The 18,000-nt window shown below is 46.5% G+C and overlaps 3 protein-coding genes and 1 long non-coding RNA gene across 4 annotated transcripts; 3 read left to right on the top strand and 1 right to left on the bottom strand.

Moving 5' to 3' along the window:
- The first annotated feature begins 8,430 nt into the window (after positions 1 to 8,430).
- LOC139833499 (uncharacterized) lies at positions 8,431 to 9,758 on the top strand. Its single transcript, XM_071823796.1, is given in 4 exon segments — positions 8,431 to 8,672; positions 8,755 to 9,463; positions 9,466 to 9,490; positions 9,493 to 9,758. Coding segments are annotated over 4 exon segments (1,242 nt in total).
- Positions 9,759 to 12,417: 2,659 nt separating this feature from the next.
- Positions 12,418 to 13,296, top strand: LOC139833224 (uncharacterized). Its single transcript, XR_011748590.1, has 3 exons — positions 12,418 to 12,676; positions 12,741 to 13,164; positions 13,250 to 13,296. It is a non-coding gene; the product is annotated as an uncharacterized lncRNA (long non-coding RNA).
- Positions 13,297 to 14,654: 1,358 nt separating this feature from the next.
- LOC139833222 (uncharacterized) lies at positions 14,655 to 16,269 on the bottom strand. The gene is made up of 2 exons (XM_071823426.1): positions 15,250 to 16,269; positions 14,655 to 15,174 (listed from the first exon to the last, which is right to left on the bottom strand). Exons 1-2 carry the CDS (start codon positions 15,466 to 15,468, stop codon positions 14,794 to 14,796), a joined length of 600 nt encoding a protein of 199 aa, XP_071679527.1. The 5' UTR covers positions 15,469 to 16,269; the 3' UTR covers positions 14,655 to 14,793.
- Positions 16,196 to 17,478, top strand: LOC127311503 (uncharacterized). Its single transcript, XM_051341936.2, has one exon. It carries the CDS (start codon positions 16,386 to 16,388, stop codon positions 17,034 to 17,036), a length of 651 nt encoding a protein of 216 aa, XP_051197896.1. The 5' UTR covers positions 16,196 to 16,385; the 3' UTR covers positions 17,037 to 17,478.
- Positions 17,479 to 18,000: the final 522 nt, after the last annotated feature.

Here is an 18,000-nt window from a genome sequence, read left to right as displayed (position 1 = left end):
GGGGGTAGACTACTCACACATCACACCGGAGGCGACCATGGCGGCGTAGAGTCCTCCGGGAGATGATTCCCCTCTCCGGCAGGGTGCCGGAGGCGATCTCTGGATCCCCGAGATGGGATCGGCGGCGGCGGCGTCTCCGGGAAGGTTTTCCGTATCGTGGTTCTCGATGCGGGGTTTTCGTCACGGAGACTTTTTATAGGCGAAAGGGCAGGTCAAGAGGCGGCACGGGGGCCCCACACCACAGGGCCGCGCGGCCAAGGGGGGCCGCGCCGCCCTAGGGTGTGCCCCTCCGTGGCCCCTCTTCGTCTCTCCTTCGGACTTCCGGAAGCTTCGTGAGAAAATAGGCCCCCGGGCTTTGATTTCGTCCAATTCCGAGAATATTTCCTTACTAGGATTTCTGAAACCAAAAACAACAGAAAACAAAGAATCGGCACTTCGGCATCTTGTTAATAGGTTAGTTCCGTAAAAAATGCACGAATATGACATAAAGTGTGCATAAAACATGTAGATAACATCAATAATGTGGCATGGAACATAAGAAATTATCGATACGTCGGAGCCGTGTCAGCATCCCCAAGCTTAGTTCTGCTCGTCCAGCAGGTAAAACGATAACACGAGATAATTTACGGAGTGACATGCCATCATAATCTTGATCATACTATTTGTAAAGCATATGTAGTGAATGCAGCGATCAAAACAATGTATATGACATGAGTAAACAAGTGAATCATATAGCAAAGACTTTTCATGAATAGCACTTCAAGACAAGCATCAATAAGTCTTGCATAAGAGTTAACTCATAAAGCAATAATTCAAAGTAAAGGTATTGAAGCAACACAAAAGAAGATTAAGTTTCAGCGGTTGCTTTCAACTTGTAACATGTATATCTCATGGATATTGTCAACATAGAGTAATATAATAAGTGCAATAAGCAAGTATGTAGGAATCAATGCATAGTTCACACAAGTGTTTGCTTCTTGAGGTGGAGAGAAATAGGTGAACTGACTCAACATTGAAAGTAAAAGAATGGTCCTCCATAGAGGAAAAGCATCGATTGCTATATTTGTGCTAGAGCTTTGATTTTGAAAACATGAAACAATTTTGTCAACGGTAGTAATAAAGCTTATGTATCATGTAAATTATATCTTACAAGTTGCAAGCCTCATGCATAGTATACTAATAGTGCCCGCACCTTGTCCTAATTAGCATGGACTACCGGATCATCACAATGCATTGTTTTTACCAAGTGTCACAAAGGGGTACCTCTATGCCGCCTGTACAAAGGTCTAAGGAGAAAGCTCGCATTGGATTTCTCGCTATGGATTATTCTTCAACATAGACATCCATACCGGCACAACATAGACAACGAGATTATGGACTCCTCTTTTATGCATAAGCATATAACAACAATTAATAATTTTCTCATTTGAGATTTGAGGATTGTTGTCCAAAACTGAAACTTCCACCATGGAACATGGCTTTAGTTAGCGGCCCAATGTTCTTCTCTAACATATGCATGCTTAACCCTATGGTGGTAGATCTCTCTTACTTCAGACAAGACGAACATGCATAGCAACTCACATGAAATTCAACAAAGAGTAGTTGATGGCGTCCCGATAAACATGGTTATCGCACAATGTGCAACTTAATAAGAGATAAAGTGCATAATTACATATTCAATACCACAATAGTTTAAAGCTATTTGTCCCATGAGCTATATATTGCAAAGGTGAATGATGGAATTTTAAAGGTAGCACTCAAGCAATTTACTTTGGAATGGCGGAAAATACCATGTAGTAGGTAGGTATGGTGGACACAAATGGCATAGTGGTTGGCTCAAGTATTTTGGATGCATGAGAAGTATTCCCTCTCGATACAAGGTTTAGGCTAGCAAGGCTTATTTGAAACAAACACAAGGATGAACCGGTGCAGCAAAACTCACATAAAAGACATATTGAAAACATTATAAGACTCTACACCGTCTTCCTTGTTGTTCAAACTCAATACTAGAAATTATCTAGACCTTAGAGAAACCAAATATGCAAACCAAATTTTAGCATGCTCTATGTATTTCTTCATTAATGGGTGCAAAGCATATGATGCAAGAGCTTAATCATGAGCACAACAATTGCCAAGTATCACATTACCCAAGACATTTATAGCAATTACTACATGTATCATTTTCCAATTCCAACCATATAACAATTTAACGAAGGAGAAACTTCGCCATGAATACTATGAGTAGAAACCAAGGACATACTTGTCCATATGCTACAGCGGAGCGTGTCTCTCTCCCATAAAGTGAATGCTAGGATCCATTTTATTCAAACAAAACAAAAACAAAAACAAAAACAAGCCGACGCTCCAAGAAAAAGCACATAAGATGTGATGGAATAAAAATATAGTTTCAGGGGAGGAACCTGATAATGTTGTCGATGAAGAAGGGGATGCCTTGGGCATCCCCAAGCTTAGACGCTTGAGTCTTCTTGATATATGCAGGGGTGAACCACCGGGTGCATCCCCAAGCTTAGAGCTTTCACTCTCCTTGATCATGTTGCATCATACTCCTCTCTTGATCCTTGAAAACTTCCTCCACACCAAACTCGAAACAACTCATTAGAGGGTTAGTGCACATTATAAATTGACATATTCAGAGGTGACACAATCATTCTTAACACTTCTGGACATTGCATAATGCTACTGGACATTAGTGGATCAAAGAAATTCATCCAACATAGCGAAAGAGGCAATGCGAAATAAAAGGCAGAATCTGTCAAAACAGAACAGTTCGTATTGACGAATTTTAAAATGGCACCAGACTTGCTCAAATGAAAATGCTCAAATTGAATGAAAGTTGCGTACATATCTGAGGATCATGCACTTCGGCATCTTGTTAATAGGTTAGTTCCAGAAAATGCACGAATATGACATAAAGTGTGCATAAAACATGTAGATAACATCAATAATGTGGCATGGAACATAAGAAATTATCGATACGTCGGAGACGTATCAGCCGACCAGTCCTAGATGGGATCGGAAGGGCCTATATCTGGGCCAGGCGGCCACTGCCATGAGCCACCGCGCTACCCTGCAACAAAGGAGCCATGTCATCGCCATGGGAAAGCGTGCGAGTAGATCCCGCGCCTCCCTTGCAAGAGCGCGGGGAAGGGAAATTCCGCTCGTCATAGCCTTCTTATGAATTCGGATCGCGATATAACAAACTCCACCTTGAGAAAAATTCCTTCTTGTAGCATGAACTTGAACAATCACCTGGACAACAAATAAAACACTTGCTGGCGCCAACAGACACTTGCGCTAAAACAACTATACCAACCAAACTCGAGCAAATCTCAAACTTAGCAACATGATCCGGCTTTGTCATCATATTTGCAAGATTATCATGAGTACTAACCGTGCATACCTTCAGTTTACCTTGTGCAGTCATGTTGCAAATATAATGGTACTTGACATCAATGTACTTCGTCCTCTCATGTAACATATGACACTTTGAGCGTCACAAAAAAATAATGAAAGAATCAACTTCATAAAGCTCGGCATACAAACCTTTCAACCAAAGAGACTATTTGCAAGCTTCAGCAATAGACATGTATTTTGCCTTAGTTGTAGATTAGGTAACAACCGGTTGTAAGGTTGCCTTCCAACTCACAACACATCTACCAACAATGAACACATAACTTGTGAGGAACCTCTGCTTATCCAACTCGGCAACAAAATCTGAATTCAAATACCCAGTGAGTCCCTCACCGGTCTTGTCAAACTTCAAGCAAGGTTTGGATGTGCCACAAATGTACCTGAAAATCTACTTAACAATTGTCCAATGTTATTTACTAGGATTAGCCATGTATTGATTGACCAAACTTATAGCATATGAAAATCAGGATGAGGACAAACCATGACATACATCAAGGAACCAACAACACAAGAATATGGAACTCGTGACATATACTCAATATCTTTATCAGTAGTAGGACATTGCAATGCTAACACCTTGAAGTGCAAAGAAATAGGAGTACTAGTAGACTTTTACTCATGCATATTAAAATGATGAAGAACTTTTTTAATGTAATTTTGCTGAAAAAGAAATAACACACTAGATTTTCCGTCCATTATAATTTACATTCCTAATATTTCTTAGCCACACCAAGATCCTTCATCTCAAACTCACTACTTAACTGAGACTTTAAAGTAGTGGTATCTTTCTTGTTCTTGGCATCAATAAACATATCATCAACATATAACAACAAGTATATAGGTGTGACCCGGGGACAAACTTGATGTAAACACAACTATGGTACTGAGATCTCTTAAAATCATGTGCAAGCATAAATGAATCAAACTTTTTGTACCACTGTTTTGGAGTCTGTTTCAAAAAATAAAGGGACCTCTTTAATTGCACAGAAGATCCTCCTTACTAGGCACAACCGAACCTTCATGTCAATCCATGTATATCTCGTCCTCCAATTCTCCATGCAGAAAAATCAGTCTTTACACATCTAGCTGCTCAAAATCAAGATCATGCATAGCAGCAATACCAAATAATGCACGAATAAAACTATGCTTCACAATCGGAGATAATACATCATTATAATCAATACATGGAATTTTTCTAAACCCAACAACCTTGACTTAAATCTTGGAGACTCATTAGGAGACACACCTTCCTTTATTTTGAATACCCACTTACCTTGGGCGGCCTTTTTTGTTTAGGCAATCACACAACATCGCATGTGCAATTTTCTCAAGTGATTGCATCTCCTCTTAAATATCCGAAATCCACTTCTCACGGTCAATGGATGCACCGGCTTCAGTATATGTAGCAGGTTAAAAATCGTGCTCCACCTGTTTAGCACAACTCAAAACATAATGAACAAGACTACACCATTCAATTAAATAAGGACATGGACCTTTTGTTACGTCTCGGTCTATCAGCAAGAATGAAATTATTTGTTTGCTGTAAAACATGAGATGAGTGTTGAACAATAATGCTGCTCCACCTGCATGCTAACATTAGAAACATATGAAAATCAATAGCATTAGAAACATCGTAGATGGACTATCATTAAACATAATAGCCTCATTAAGAACATCATTCCTTCTTAGTTCAAGGATTCCATAACTTATAAGCCTTAACTCCTGAACCATAACTAAGGAACACACACTAAACGGTTCTAGACTCTAACTTTTCACTATCAACATGTGCATGAGCAGTGCAACTGAAAACTCTTAACCGTGAATAATTAGAAGGTGAACCAGACCATACCTCAATGAGAGTTTTCTTATCAATCAGAATACAAGGTGAAATGTTTATCAAGTAATAGGCGGTGCAGGAAGCTTCAACCCAAAAACGTCTGTCCATACCAGCATTGGACTAGATGCAGCGATCCTTGGAGATGTTGGTTCTGTTCATCCACTCAACCACACCATTCTGTTGAGGAGTGTATGTCATGGTGTGGTCCCTCACATGCCTTCGTCGCTTCAATAATCATTAAACAATAGAACAAAATTCCAAGCCATTTTCTGTACGAAGTAATTCAACCCTCTTATCAGATTGCTTCTCTACCATATCTTTCCACTTTCTAAAGGCATCAAACACATAAAATTTATGTTTCAGAAAGAAACACCACAATTTTCTGGAGTAATTATCAATGGTATTAAGCATATAATTTACACCACCAAGAGAAGTCTCACGGAAAGGTTCCCACACATCAACATGCACATAATCTAAAATTCTTTTAGTGGTATGAAAAAAACACTGAATTTAACTCTCTTATGCTTACCAAAAATGCAGTGCTCATAGAACTCCAACTTACTCAAATTGCAGCCATCTAGCAGGTTTCTCCTGTGCAATTCTACCATGCCATGTTCACTCATATGTCCAAAACGCATATGCCACATATTAGTTTTACCAGGTTCATCAACAATATATACCAGGCAAAGTGCTACCTCTAATAACATATAACTTTATGGAATTCATATCACATATCATGAGAATTAGAGAACCTTTTGATACCTTTAGAGTCTATGTTCGCCAACGTACTTATACCATTAACATCAAGGGTACTGAGAGAGATCAAATTTCTGGCCATGGTTGGTATGTGTTTCACCCCATTCCACGTCAGTGTCATGTCATCGAGTGTCCTTATCTGAATAGAACCAATGCCAACAATATGACAAGGGTTGTCATTCCTCACATGCACACAATCTTCGGTCTGCACAAACTCATATGAACTGAATTAATCTTTGTTACAACAAATATGAAACGGACATGCAATATCAAGTATCCATTCATCATCACAGCAAACACATGCAACAAAAACAACTAGACATTCACCATCAGAATTATCACTGAAAATAACAGCAGCCTTACAATCAACATTGGATTTGTTTTTCGGTTGGTAAGTACCGTTTTTTTCGCCTTGTTTTGCAGCTTCCAAGAATCACCAATATTGTGATTAGATTTTTTAGATACCTGCAGGACTTGTCCCTTGGATTTTAAGCTATCTCTGTCGGTCTTGCTCTTATCTTTGTTGTAGGTTTTGGTGTTCCTTTGCTCAGGTCCGCCTTAGACCAGTCTTAGATGACGATCCCTCTGGCTGAATCATAGTTTTGATCTTTTTTCCTCTGTCAGAGGGCCTCGTAAACTTCGACAAGGGTTAGTGAATCACAAATTAGTATGTTTGTGCCCCGAAAATTTGTAAAGGAACTAGGTTGAGACTAACACAGAAGAGTAAGATCTTGCGTCATCATATTTTACCTCTATGGATAGCAAACCAGAAATAAGCTCTCCAAAGATCGGTAGGTGATTCATCACGTAAGTTCCAAAGACTGGCGTAGAAACTAGTTTTTTTTACCGGGGCGTAGAAATTGGTTTTGACCCGTCACGTCTATTGAAGTTCTTGGAGCAATAACCACTACGCCGTCAGAGTACGAGGAAAGTCACTTACCCCCTTTTCCAAATTCCACGAGGATTCGTCCCTGCTGATCTTGTTTATGTTTGAAATTCTCACGTTCGATTTTAATATTCGAAACTTTTGGTTTTAAAAACTGATCTGGGAGTCGGACGCGAATTTTTTTTAAATAATACACTTTTTATTATTAATTCCAGGAATAATAGCCATTTTTAGCAAATTTCAGAAATAATACACCGTCGGGGTGTGTGAACCCGAATTTACAAAATCGGGGTGGAGAATCCCGAAGCGGAGGGAATCTCGCATGCGAGGCCAAAGTCGGGGTCGAGGAGCCCGAGACGGCGCTGTCGGCCACGCGCGGCCCGTGTCGGCTTTGTCTCACGGGCGGGAGCAGATGTTGTCGGGGCGAAGAATCCCGAAGCGCTAATTTCGGGCACGTTGATCCCGAGTCGGGCAGGAGGACCCCGAATCGAGCGATAATAAATGCGTCGCGCGCGCTGCTGCCTCGCCCGAACGCGCTGCTGCCTCTGCCCTTCTTCTTCCTACTTCAGCCTCAGTTCATCTGCTTTCTCTCTCTCGTTTGCTCTTAGGCCAGCAGTGTTTCTCTCATTGCTGAGCAATTTGTCCAGCCATTTGCTGTAGTTTGACCACCAAAAGCTGTAGAATCATCTGATCTATACATGGGTTAGTTTTTGAAGCGTTTTGGTGGAGGTGCTGTTGGTGGTGGTGGTGGTGGTGGTGGTGGAGGAGCTGGTGGTGGTGCTGTTGTTATTGTTGCAGCTGCTGCGTGGTGGACGAGCTGATCTGCTGACGGAGGTGTTTGGCACGCTTCAAGGGTAAACCCTAATTCCTTATATTAGATGGTGTAATCATGCATGTTGCGTTCGTTAGCTTCGCAGATTAGTTACTGAAATATGTACCGGTAGAAAGTATATATTTTAGAGTGTAGGTGCTAGATTTTTTTGACGAGTCTGTAATTTGTATAGGTGAGCAGATATGTCAGATAGAGTAAAATTCGTTGTTTACTTCGGTCATGGCACGGTCCGAACAACTCCGATGGGAGCTGATCTGAGCGAGTTTCAGTGTGAGGATTTGCATCTGACAAACCCAAAAACATGGCGAGTTAGTCAGTTGAAGGAGTGGTTGACCGTAAATTTCGGGCTTAATCCCGAAGCATACACTGTTGGTGTGCATGCTTTGTGGAGCAGCTCCAGTACCCAGATTTTCTGGCGGTTGAAGCCGATTGAGCGGACCTCTCAGTGGGTGCACTGGTTGGAAGCGTGCGAGCGCAGGGGAACTCACCCCATCGCCTTAATGCTTCCCGAGGCGAAGGTGGTGAATTTCCAAGAAGGCGAGGGTGCGTTCCATCCAGGCCAGAGCGATCAAAGTTACGATGCGGGCGGCACAGTTTCCAATCCGGGCGGAGTAGCCATGCGCAGGTGGTCATGACGATCTCGTTGAGCTTGAAAGCGTGGACGAAGAAGAAGAACAGATGCAGAACATGATGGACGAGGAAGACGAGGATGGAGTGGACAATGAGGGTGACTCAGATGAATCCGGTGGATCCGATACTTCAGATGATAACGAAGAGGCGGATCCGATCCCGTCTTCTTGGAACCATGATTTGTCGGAGGCAATGATAGTCGATGATCGGCATGATTCTGCCTGGGAGTACAGCATGAACACCATCTCAGTTGGTGCTAGATATGCTGACAAGAGACATCTGCAGGAAGCAATCACTCAGTGGGCAATGAACACACAAAGGGTATTCAGAACCACCGTTTCAAGTCAGAAATTCTTGACAAGTGGTCTGCAGCGATGCTAGATGTCCATCAAGGGTGCATGGGTACTGTCAGAAGTATGACACAACATGGGTGGTGAGCGACTTCGTGCCGCACACATGTGTCCTTACGAGTATGTTGAAGGATCACCGAAACCTTACATCCACTCTTATTGCTCGCCTGTTCTACAAGGAGATTGTAGAGAATACAGCAATGGGGGTTAAAGCCATCCAGAATAGAGTTCACCTTCAATATAAGTATGTAATTGAATATGGCAAGGCATGGAGGGCTAAACAGACGGCACTGGAGAACAGATTCGGGACCTTCTATGATGCTTATGACGGTGTCGTCCGTCTCCTGCACACATTGAAGGACCGGAATCCGGGCACCCATGTGGACATACAAGACTTTGTGATACCAGAGTTCCCTAATGTCAGGGTTCTGCAGAGGGTGTTTTTCGCATTCAGCATATGCATCGAGGCTTTCATGCACCGTCGTCCGGTGATGTGTGTAGATGGAACTTTTCTAATCGGGAGGTACAAGGGACAGATTCTGACAGCAATTGGAGTGGATGGCAACAATCGATGTGTGCCTCTCGCATTTGCATTTGTTGAGAGCGAGAACACTGCTAGCTGGTTATGGTTCTTCAGGCAGTTAAAAAAATCGATAGTGAAAGATCGCGAAAATGTGTGCGTGCTACATGACAGGCATGCGGGTATACTTGCGGCTATCAAGACTACGGTAGAAGCCGGACTGATGAAGAGACGCCATGGCAGGATATGCGAGTAGGTGGTGCATGCGCCACACGGGGGCCAATTTCTTCTCGCAGTTTAGGAGCAAGGGTCTTATGAATCTGTTCAAGAAGTTGTGCAAAGCGAATCAAGCATGCACGTACACTTTTCTCCGCGGCAAGCTGGATGAGTTCACTAAGGACCATGTGCGGCACAGGTTAGCCGCCCGAGCTGCATTAGTAGCAGCTCATGCGGCAGCTGTGGCACGGGGTACACGGGTTCTGAGGGCCCAGGCAGGATCCTATTGGGCTATGTGACCTGCCCGGATTTGACCCACCCAATACTAGAAGGAGGCCTGGACGACGGATTAAAAATTTTGCAGAGTGGATAGAGCACGAGCCATTAGAAAGGTGGTCTTTGCTGCATGACACACATGGAGCTAGGTATGGTGTGATGACTACCAACCTAGCTGAGTCATACAACTTCGTGCTTAGGGGAAATAGGGCATTGCCGCTGACAGCCCTTGTGGAGGGTATTTTATATGGCACTATGAATTATTTCAAAGAGAGACGGGAGTTGGCTTTGAACCATCTGCTTGAAAATCCAAACACTCCTTCTTTTGTAAGGCCATTATGGAATATATGGATGTCAAGATGGAGAAGGGTATGTCACACACTCGTTCGGCCATCGGTAATCAGGAAAGGAGGTTTGAGGTGCGCTTACCAACCGACAAGTTTGGTTGTGTGAATGCGGTGAGAACACATGAGGTCAGAATTGGAAATGAAGAATGGCCATCGTGTGATTGCACATGCAACAAACCGAGGTTGCTTCACCTTCCATGCTCCCATGTGCTGGCAGCTACCAGGCAACTAGGGCTGGACTCAATCTCTTTCGTCTCTCCATATTACGCGAAAGAGGTTTGTCTGTGCTGCACACCTGGACCGGCGAGATGGTCGGATACGAGTTGTGGGAAATTTTACTACGGTGATACCAAATGAAAGACGGTACATCCCTGACCCAAGATCATTGCGGACGAACAGAGGTCGACGGGAGACAAGGCGCATTAGAAATGATATGGATGAAGCAGAAGCGGGTGGTCCAACTAGGCAATGTTTTCTGTGCAACCAATTTGGACACAGGGACCCCCTATGTCCCACTTTCTACCCAAAGAATTTGCAGCGGCGGCGGCTAACCGTGGGCGAGGCAACCGAGGAAGGCGTGGGAGGGGAAGAAATAGAGGGAGATAGTAATATTTGTAATACTTATGAAGTATGCTTTAATTTGTAATATTTATGAACTATGCTTTAATTTGTAATATTTATGAACTATGCTACAATTTGTAATATTTATGAACTATGCTATAATTTGTAATATTTGTGAACTATGTTATAATTTGTAATATTTATGAACTATGCAGCAATTTGTGATATCTTTATGCAGATATGGCGGCTCGATCGTTGCTCGATCCACTTATTGATCAGAAACATCGTGCATCGCACTTCGAGGCTGACCCGCGAGCATGGAGCCACTGCAGACCCGTACTCCAAAGAAGAACTGGATGATACACCCTCAGTGGGAAGACAGGTAGGTGTTTTAGCTTTAATTTGAAATTTACCTTCGAATTGGACCTTGCTTTACCTTTTTCATCATTTGTTTTGCAGGTTGAAGTGGGCTGGACTACTACCTTTCGCTCGATTAGTGGAGGCCCGAGAGAACATTTCGCGTCTGAACTACGATGCTGCTTTGATCACCTGCTTAGTGGATCGATGGAGGCCCGAGACTCACACCTTCCACTTTCGCTGGGGTGAGATGGCTCCTACTCTACGGGACGTGTCTATGTTGTCGGGCCTTCCGTTGGCTGGTGAGCCCATCGGCCCATTGGAGGAACCCGTGGGATGGATGCACAGCATGGATGCACGTTTCGTTGGTGTTCGCGAGGGCGTTGGGCCTATCTCTTTTGAGGCTCACGGCCCTCGTCAGGCGTGGCTACACGAGTTCCAGGTTCGTAACAGTTTCATTTATTTTATCAAGCCTTAATTACCGTGTAATATGTAGTCCTAACATTGAATATTTCTTGACAGATCGAGCAGTTCGGATACCCCGATGTACCGATGACTGCGGCCCAGATCACTCGCAGCTTGGAGGCGTACCTCATGTGGCTACTCGGGAAGACGATGTTCACGGACAATCACGGGAATACGATCAGTGCGCGGTACATCCCTATAGCTCAGGAGATAGCAGAGGCCACCGGCGCAGCACATCATTCAGAGGAGCTGGGGTTCTGCGGTCTTAGCCGCTACGTACCGAGGTATGTGTAAGGGTTGCCAGCTAACCTCGCATGGTTCTGGCATCGTTGGTTGTCCACTCCTGTTGCAGCTCTGGTCATGGGCGAGGTTTCCCATCGGCCGTCCTGAGATTAGAGATGGATCTTGGCCGCCAGACGAGTTGTACGACGCAGAGCGCATCGACATGCCGACGTTTGGTTCTCTATGGACATCGCGGAAGGTATTCGCAATATTTACTCCTTCTTTATATTTTTATATAAGATGTAACACTAACTTAGTTGTGTTATGTTATGCAGAGACATTTTGGGCATAATCAGCTAAGGAATTGCTACCCAGCATTCACAGAGCAGTTTGACCTACTACTAGAGAGCGATGTCACCTGGGAGCCATACAGTGAGGACCACCGCGACGAGGCATACCCAGGCGGTATATCGAACATGTGTACCAGAGATTGGGCCTACTGGATGACGAAGGCGAAGATCATCTTCGATATCTTCGTGGAGGAGATGTCGCAGCAGAGGGTCATGAGACAGCTTTGGACAGCACCGATCGAGCCACCACCTCCCACAGTTCCTTCTACCACCACGCGTCCACGCGTGAGTACAATTTAAATTTATCCAAAGTTATTACATCATGTTGGACAATCATAATTTTATCCTAAGACATGTTCGTCTTCATTTTTCAGGTACAACAGAAAAGGAGCGAATAAGACTGCTGCTGGATGGTTGCAACTCCTCGCTCCATACATCACCGGTTGGGCCAATGCGCCGGCAGTTTCATGGGCCACCATGGGGCTATTTGATCTTCAGGAATTTGAGCACTACTTGCGGGCATACATGCCTAGGACACGACTTCGGCTGAGCCAGGCGTGTGACCCAGTTCAGAGGGATCCCTCGACAATGTGGGACACCTACCCTCGTCACTCCACTTCAGGCACTCGGCATCACGCAGTAAGTCAAATATATTTTTTCTACATTTGGCCAACACATAACTAATTTGAGCTCACAATTGTAGGCCCTGTTGACGGCGGAGCTGCAAGATGACGCCGCCCAGTATGCACGCTCGCTCTCCTCCGGCCCACTTCTTGGACGGTATGAGCACCACGCCTCCTTTGCACAGCGTCTTCAGGACAAACTACGTCGTATCTACGCGACTATCACATGCACGCGATCTTCGGATGTTGCCGAGTACCGAGCAGCACAGCGGCCACCTCGTCCCTCTTTGCAGGTGCATCAGCCGCGACACGCCCCGCGCCCACGTATGGAGGTACCGCCGAGCCCGAGGCCACCATCTCCTAACCAGGCTGGAGGTTCTGGGTGGCAAAACCAGCAGCAGCAGGAGCCTACTTACGAGTATTGGCAGCGTGCCGGTTTCGGCATGGAGCAGCAATTTCCCATGCCTAACTTCGGGTGGCGTCCCCGTATGGATGAGCCAGAGGGTACGCAATTCATCACTATCCATATTAATTGTGCACCATGTGTGAATTTCCTCATGATCGACTAACGGTTTTTATCTAATCAAAGGTGAGGGACATATGTCGACGGGGTCCGGATCACGATCCTTCTGGTCCCGGTGCTCACGATCAGGACGAAACACAAGCAGAGCTATCAAGACCGGATTTCAAGTCAACAGCAAACTCCACCTCCGGATCCCACGCGAAGACAGCAAGACGAGCAGGTACATGCTTCCTCCCCGACATCGCCAGCCACCTGTTCGTATGTACTCGCCGTCACCTTTTCAGGCTCGACCGCCACCGAGGCGAGGTGGAGGGAGGGGCCGTGATCAGTGAGATGAGTACTATTTGTATGCACCATGTATGAGTACTATTTGTATGCACCATGTATGAGTACTATTTGTATGCACCATGTATGACTACTATTTGTATGCGCCATGTATGACTACTATTTGTGTTCAACAAACATTTCAAATTCAACAAACATTTCAAATTCAACATGAACTGATAATTAAGATACAACTTACCACTACAACATACCTCTCTTCTAACAAATTAAATGGTACAACAACGCTACAACATACTGCAAGATCCATGAGACTACTGATAACTAGAACACTAAGAACGCAGCACACCCTTTCCCTTGCCCTTCGATGCTGCAGCTTTCGTGGCCTTGGTGCTAGGCTCGAAGTCGTCGTCCGAGTCGACGACCGGCGGTGCAGCACTCTTGCCCTTTGAGGACTTGGCACTCTTGCCCTTCGACGATGCAGCATTCTTCGCCTTCGTGCTAGGCTCGAAGTCGTCGTCCGAGTCGATGACCGGTGGTGCAGCACTCTTCCCCTTCGAGGACTTGGCACTCTTGCCCTTCGACGATGCAGCTTTCTTCGCCTTGCTGCTAGGCTCAAAGATATCATCGTCGTCCTCACTCTCAACCGTCCACAGCCATGGAAAGTTGAAATCTCTTTCCCTATCTCGTTCATTCTTCCAAGTTAGTGACTTCCACTTCTCATTCAACCTGATAAGCTCACACCTTATCTCCCGTGGGCTGCGAGCAGGCATCTTCTTCAATGGCCACCCATAAGAATATTTCTCAAACTCCCTACCCACCTTACGGAGCAAGGCGTCGCTACTGATGAACTCCTCAAATGTGTCTACCTTACTCTCCCTCATCACTTTGCGGGCCTCGTCTAGAAGAGGTTTGGCCATGGATTCGGTGAAAAGATGGGGGGGATTCTTATATGGGGGATCCATCTTGCTCAGAGAATACACTGAAACAGAAGGAAACAACGGGGGGTTTTTATAGGCTAGAAGGGACGACTTTCGGCGGGAAAAGGTGAGCGGGAAAAACTGGCGGGAGATTAGGGCGGGAGTAAAAGGCGGAAAAAAGTGAGCGGGAAAAATTGGCGGGAGATTACGGCGGGGGTAAAAGGCGGGAAAAAACTGAGCGGGAAAAATTAGGCGGGAAACAATAATACTAAAACAGAAATGAAGATACATTGCAGCTGAAATAGAAATAGGATTTATCACTACAACGGAATTTAAGATACAACGACACTACAACGGAATTTAAGATACAACTGAAATTAAGATACATAGCCAATACGACACATCACACTACTTTCCCTGCGTCCACCGTGGCCATTTTCCAGACTTGTCGCCGCGTTCTTCTGCCGCTTGCGCTTCAGCAGCTCTTTCCCTTAGTCTCTTCCTTTCCGCTTCACGAGCCTCCCTGCGAACCTCTTCCTCTGCAAACCTACGTGCAGCCTCATCATCCATCCTCTTCTGATTCACCTCTCGGTTACGAGCTTGTTCCGCCCTTAGTTTCTGTATCTGCCTCTCTCGCTCTGCTTTCTCATTAGCACGAACCTTTTCCCAACGCTCCTCCTCAAAGAACGTTGCCCACGCACGGCGCTGTTTCTCCTCAACCTCCTCGCGCGCCCAATCCGGCTGCTCCGTATCTATCCAGTGAAACCATTTGCATAGGGGCGGGGGAGACTACAACACAAACAGTAAGATTAAATCAAATTCACAAACAAATTTAAGCCAACATACAATTATGTCGAAACATACCGGCGGCCTGGTGGACGACGAAGCTGAACTACGGGGTGGATCATGCTCATAGCTCGCACACATGAAAAATTTCATGCCGAACCAGTCGGAGAAATCCTCCACCTGCTTAACCTTAGCAACACGGCCGCACCAACAACGCTCCGCAGTCACACCCGGGGGTAAACTTGCAGCCTTCGCCTTCACCGGCCTAAACTCCTGGTCAGAGCACGGCACACTCATGATGGCTAAGAGTGAGCAAACGGGATAAAATTGAGATACAACAACTTGTGCAATCCAGAGTAGCGATGCCTGCTTTTATAGGCAAAAATTCGACAGTGTGGCGGGAAAATTTAGCGGGAGATAGTGGCGGGAGATGATGGCGGGAAAGAGTGGCGGGAAGAAGTGGCGGGAAGGGTGGCGGCAAAGGCGGGAGGGAAACACGGCGGTGCGAACGCGAAAAGGCGGGAAAATTTCGTGCTGGGCAGAAAATCGGGTTCAATAAACCCGATTTATTGAAGTCGGGTTCAAATTGCCCGATTATTAGATATCGGGTTCATCTTGCCCGATTTTCAGAATTCGGGTTCAACTAACCCGATTTATGCTTTTTTTATTTTTCTTTTTCCATCACGGCGCAGAAGGCGCAGAACAATCCTAATTTCGGGTTCCCCAACCCCGATTTCCTAATTTCGGGTTCCTCAAACCCGATTTTGTAAATTCGGGTTCCCCCACCCGGACGGTGTATTATTTCTGAAATTAGCTGAAAACGGCTATTATTCCTGGAATTAATATTAAAAAGTGTATTATTTAAAAAAAATTCGCCGGACTACGGACGGGCTCTTCCACGTCGGCAGCGCGAAGGTGCCACGAAGCGCGCGCCAAGCGGGCCGGGCAACAAGCTGGTCTGAAAGCAAAAGGTTTCGCGCCAACCGCCTTCTCTGCGGTTTCGCGCGCTCCATGCGAGAAGCTACTGCGTCTTCTCCTCCCCGTCCTCTTGCCTCCTTCCTCCTTCAATTCCTCCCGAGGAATCCTTCAAACCCGCGCATGGATATAAACGCGCGGGCGACCGGCTCCATTCCCCCCGCCGCCACCGTACGTCGCCGATCGACGGAGATCGCCTCACCACCTATTTGCCGCGAGCTAGAGCGACGGAGCGCGCGATGTCGTCGTCCTGGTTCACCTCGTCCTCCAAGAACGGCGCCCGGGAAGAAGAAGAGCTAGGAGGCTTGGCGCTGGAGGTGACCGTGCTGTCAGCGGAGTCGCTCCGCCTGCCGCCGTCCTACTCGCCGCTGCCACGCCGGCTGCGGCCCTACGTGGCGGTATCGACGTCCGCCGACTGCTCCAGCACGGACGTAGCATCGTCGTCGTCCGCGGGTGGCCAGCACTCGTGGGACGGCGACGCGCGCCTCGTGGTGCCCGTGGGCGCGGGGTTCCTGGAGGGCCGCGACGACGTGCGCGTGGCGCTGTTCTCGGAGTCGGGATGCGCGCGGCGGCTCGTGGCCGGGGGCGACACGCCGCTGGGCTGGTGCCGCGTCCCCGCCGCCGACGTCCTCGACGGCCTCCGCCCGCCCCGCGCGCTGCGAAGGCTCAGCTACTCGCTCCGTTGCCCCCGCAGCTTCGGTTCCGGCCACGGCGTCGTTCACCTCGCCGTGCGCGTCATCGGGGACGTCGAGGTCGTCCGCGCAGCCCCGCCCGCGCAGCCGGGGTGGTGCCGCGTGGCCATGGGAATACCGGTCTCCGGCCCCTCTGCCGCCGCCGCGGCCGTGGTCGGCACGCCGTCGCCGTGGTCGTGGAGCGAGACGTCGCGGTGAGGAGGCGCGCGGCGGCGGCGGCGGCGGCGGCGGCGACAGCGAACAACTAGCGCGGCCGCGGAAAAGCGGTAGAATTTGCGCACGGCGAGCAGGTAGCTGCCAGCCGGGAAGACGAAAGCGATGGGCGATTAGTCAAACTAGGTGTACCTGGCGAGGAAGATGTCCGTGCTCCGATGATTCCTCGCACCTACGTCTACGTGCGCGCGTGAGTAGATTAGAAGATTTGACGTGCTGCCTTCGGTGCCGGCCGGCGGCGCGCGCGCGCGGGGTGCTTGATCGAGACCGACCGTGACGTGACGGCCGGTGTATATATACAGTACGTCTTTGAGGGAAGGTTCGGCATCACTGCAGGAAACCAATTCTTTGTTCTGTATCAAAAATACTTAGCTTATTATGGCAATAAAGCTCGCCAAAGCTTTGGCCGAATGTTACACTCAGCAAAGCTTAGTTGGCAAAGATCGTGTCGGACACTCGCCAAAGATCTTAGTTGGCTTGGAAAACAATCATCTTTATTTGCGTTTTAATCGTATATTAAGTCAAGCAATCGATGAAATATCTGTCTAGCCATGATATTAATGACTAATTTGCATCATGTGTAAATGCTTGTGTGATACTTGGCGACCTAGCTTGTAAGGATATTTGGTATAAATCTAAGTAATTCTACAAGTTTTATTTCATTGATCTTGTTATTATGAGCATAGTTTTAAATAGCGGGTTAAGACATTTAGCGGCAACACCCGAAAAAAAACCATAGTTCCACTATACCGCGCTATTTAAGGGTTTTTGACCATTTGGCGCTCTAATATTCTTAGCGGCATGGTGTGGAAAATGCTATAGCGTTGTTATAGCCTGATAGTTAAAACCTTGATTATGAGTGAGTAATCCTTATGGACTGCGGGTTGAGGATTAGCCTCGCAACAATTATGTGCATCTAATACATGAAAATATTGTGGGGTGATTTCAA

Source organism: Lolium perenne, chromosome 7 (genome assembly GCF_019359855.2).
Source record: "Lolium perenne isolate Kyuss_39 chromosome 7, Kyuss_2.0, whole genome shotgun sequence".
NCBI classification, from domain to species: Eukaryota; Viridiplantae; Streptophyta; class Magnoliopsida; order Poales; family Poaceae; genus Lolium; species Lolium perenne.
Note: the sequence above shows the minus strand (reverse complement) of the source record. Positions and strands in the feature narration are given on the sequence as shown.

Bases quoted from the DNA above. Each gene is read 5' to 3' on its own strand.
- LOC139833222 (XM_071823426.1), bottom strand. From the start codon at position 15,468: ATGAGTGTGCCGTGCTCTGACCAGGAGTTTAGGCCGGTGAAGGCGAAG. The intron at 15,175-15,249 runs GTATGTTTCGAC...TTTGTGTTGTAG, and splicing joins CGTCGTCCACCAGGCCGCCG to TCTCCCCCGCCCCTATGCAA.
- LOC127311503 (XM_051341936.2), top strand. From the start codon at position 16,386: ATGTCGTCGTCCTGGTTCACCTCGTCCTCCAAGAACGGCGCCCGGGAA.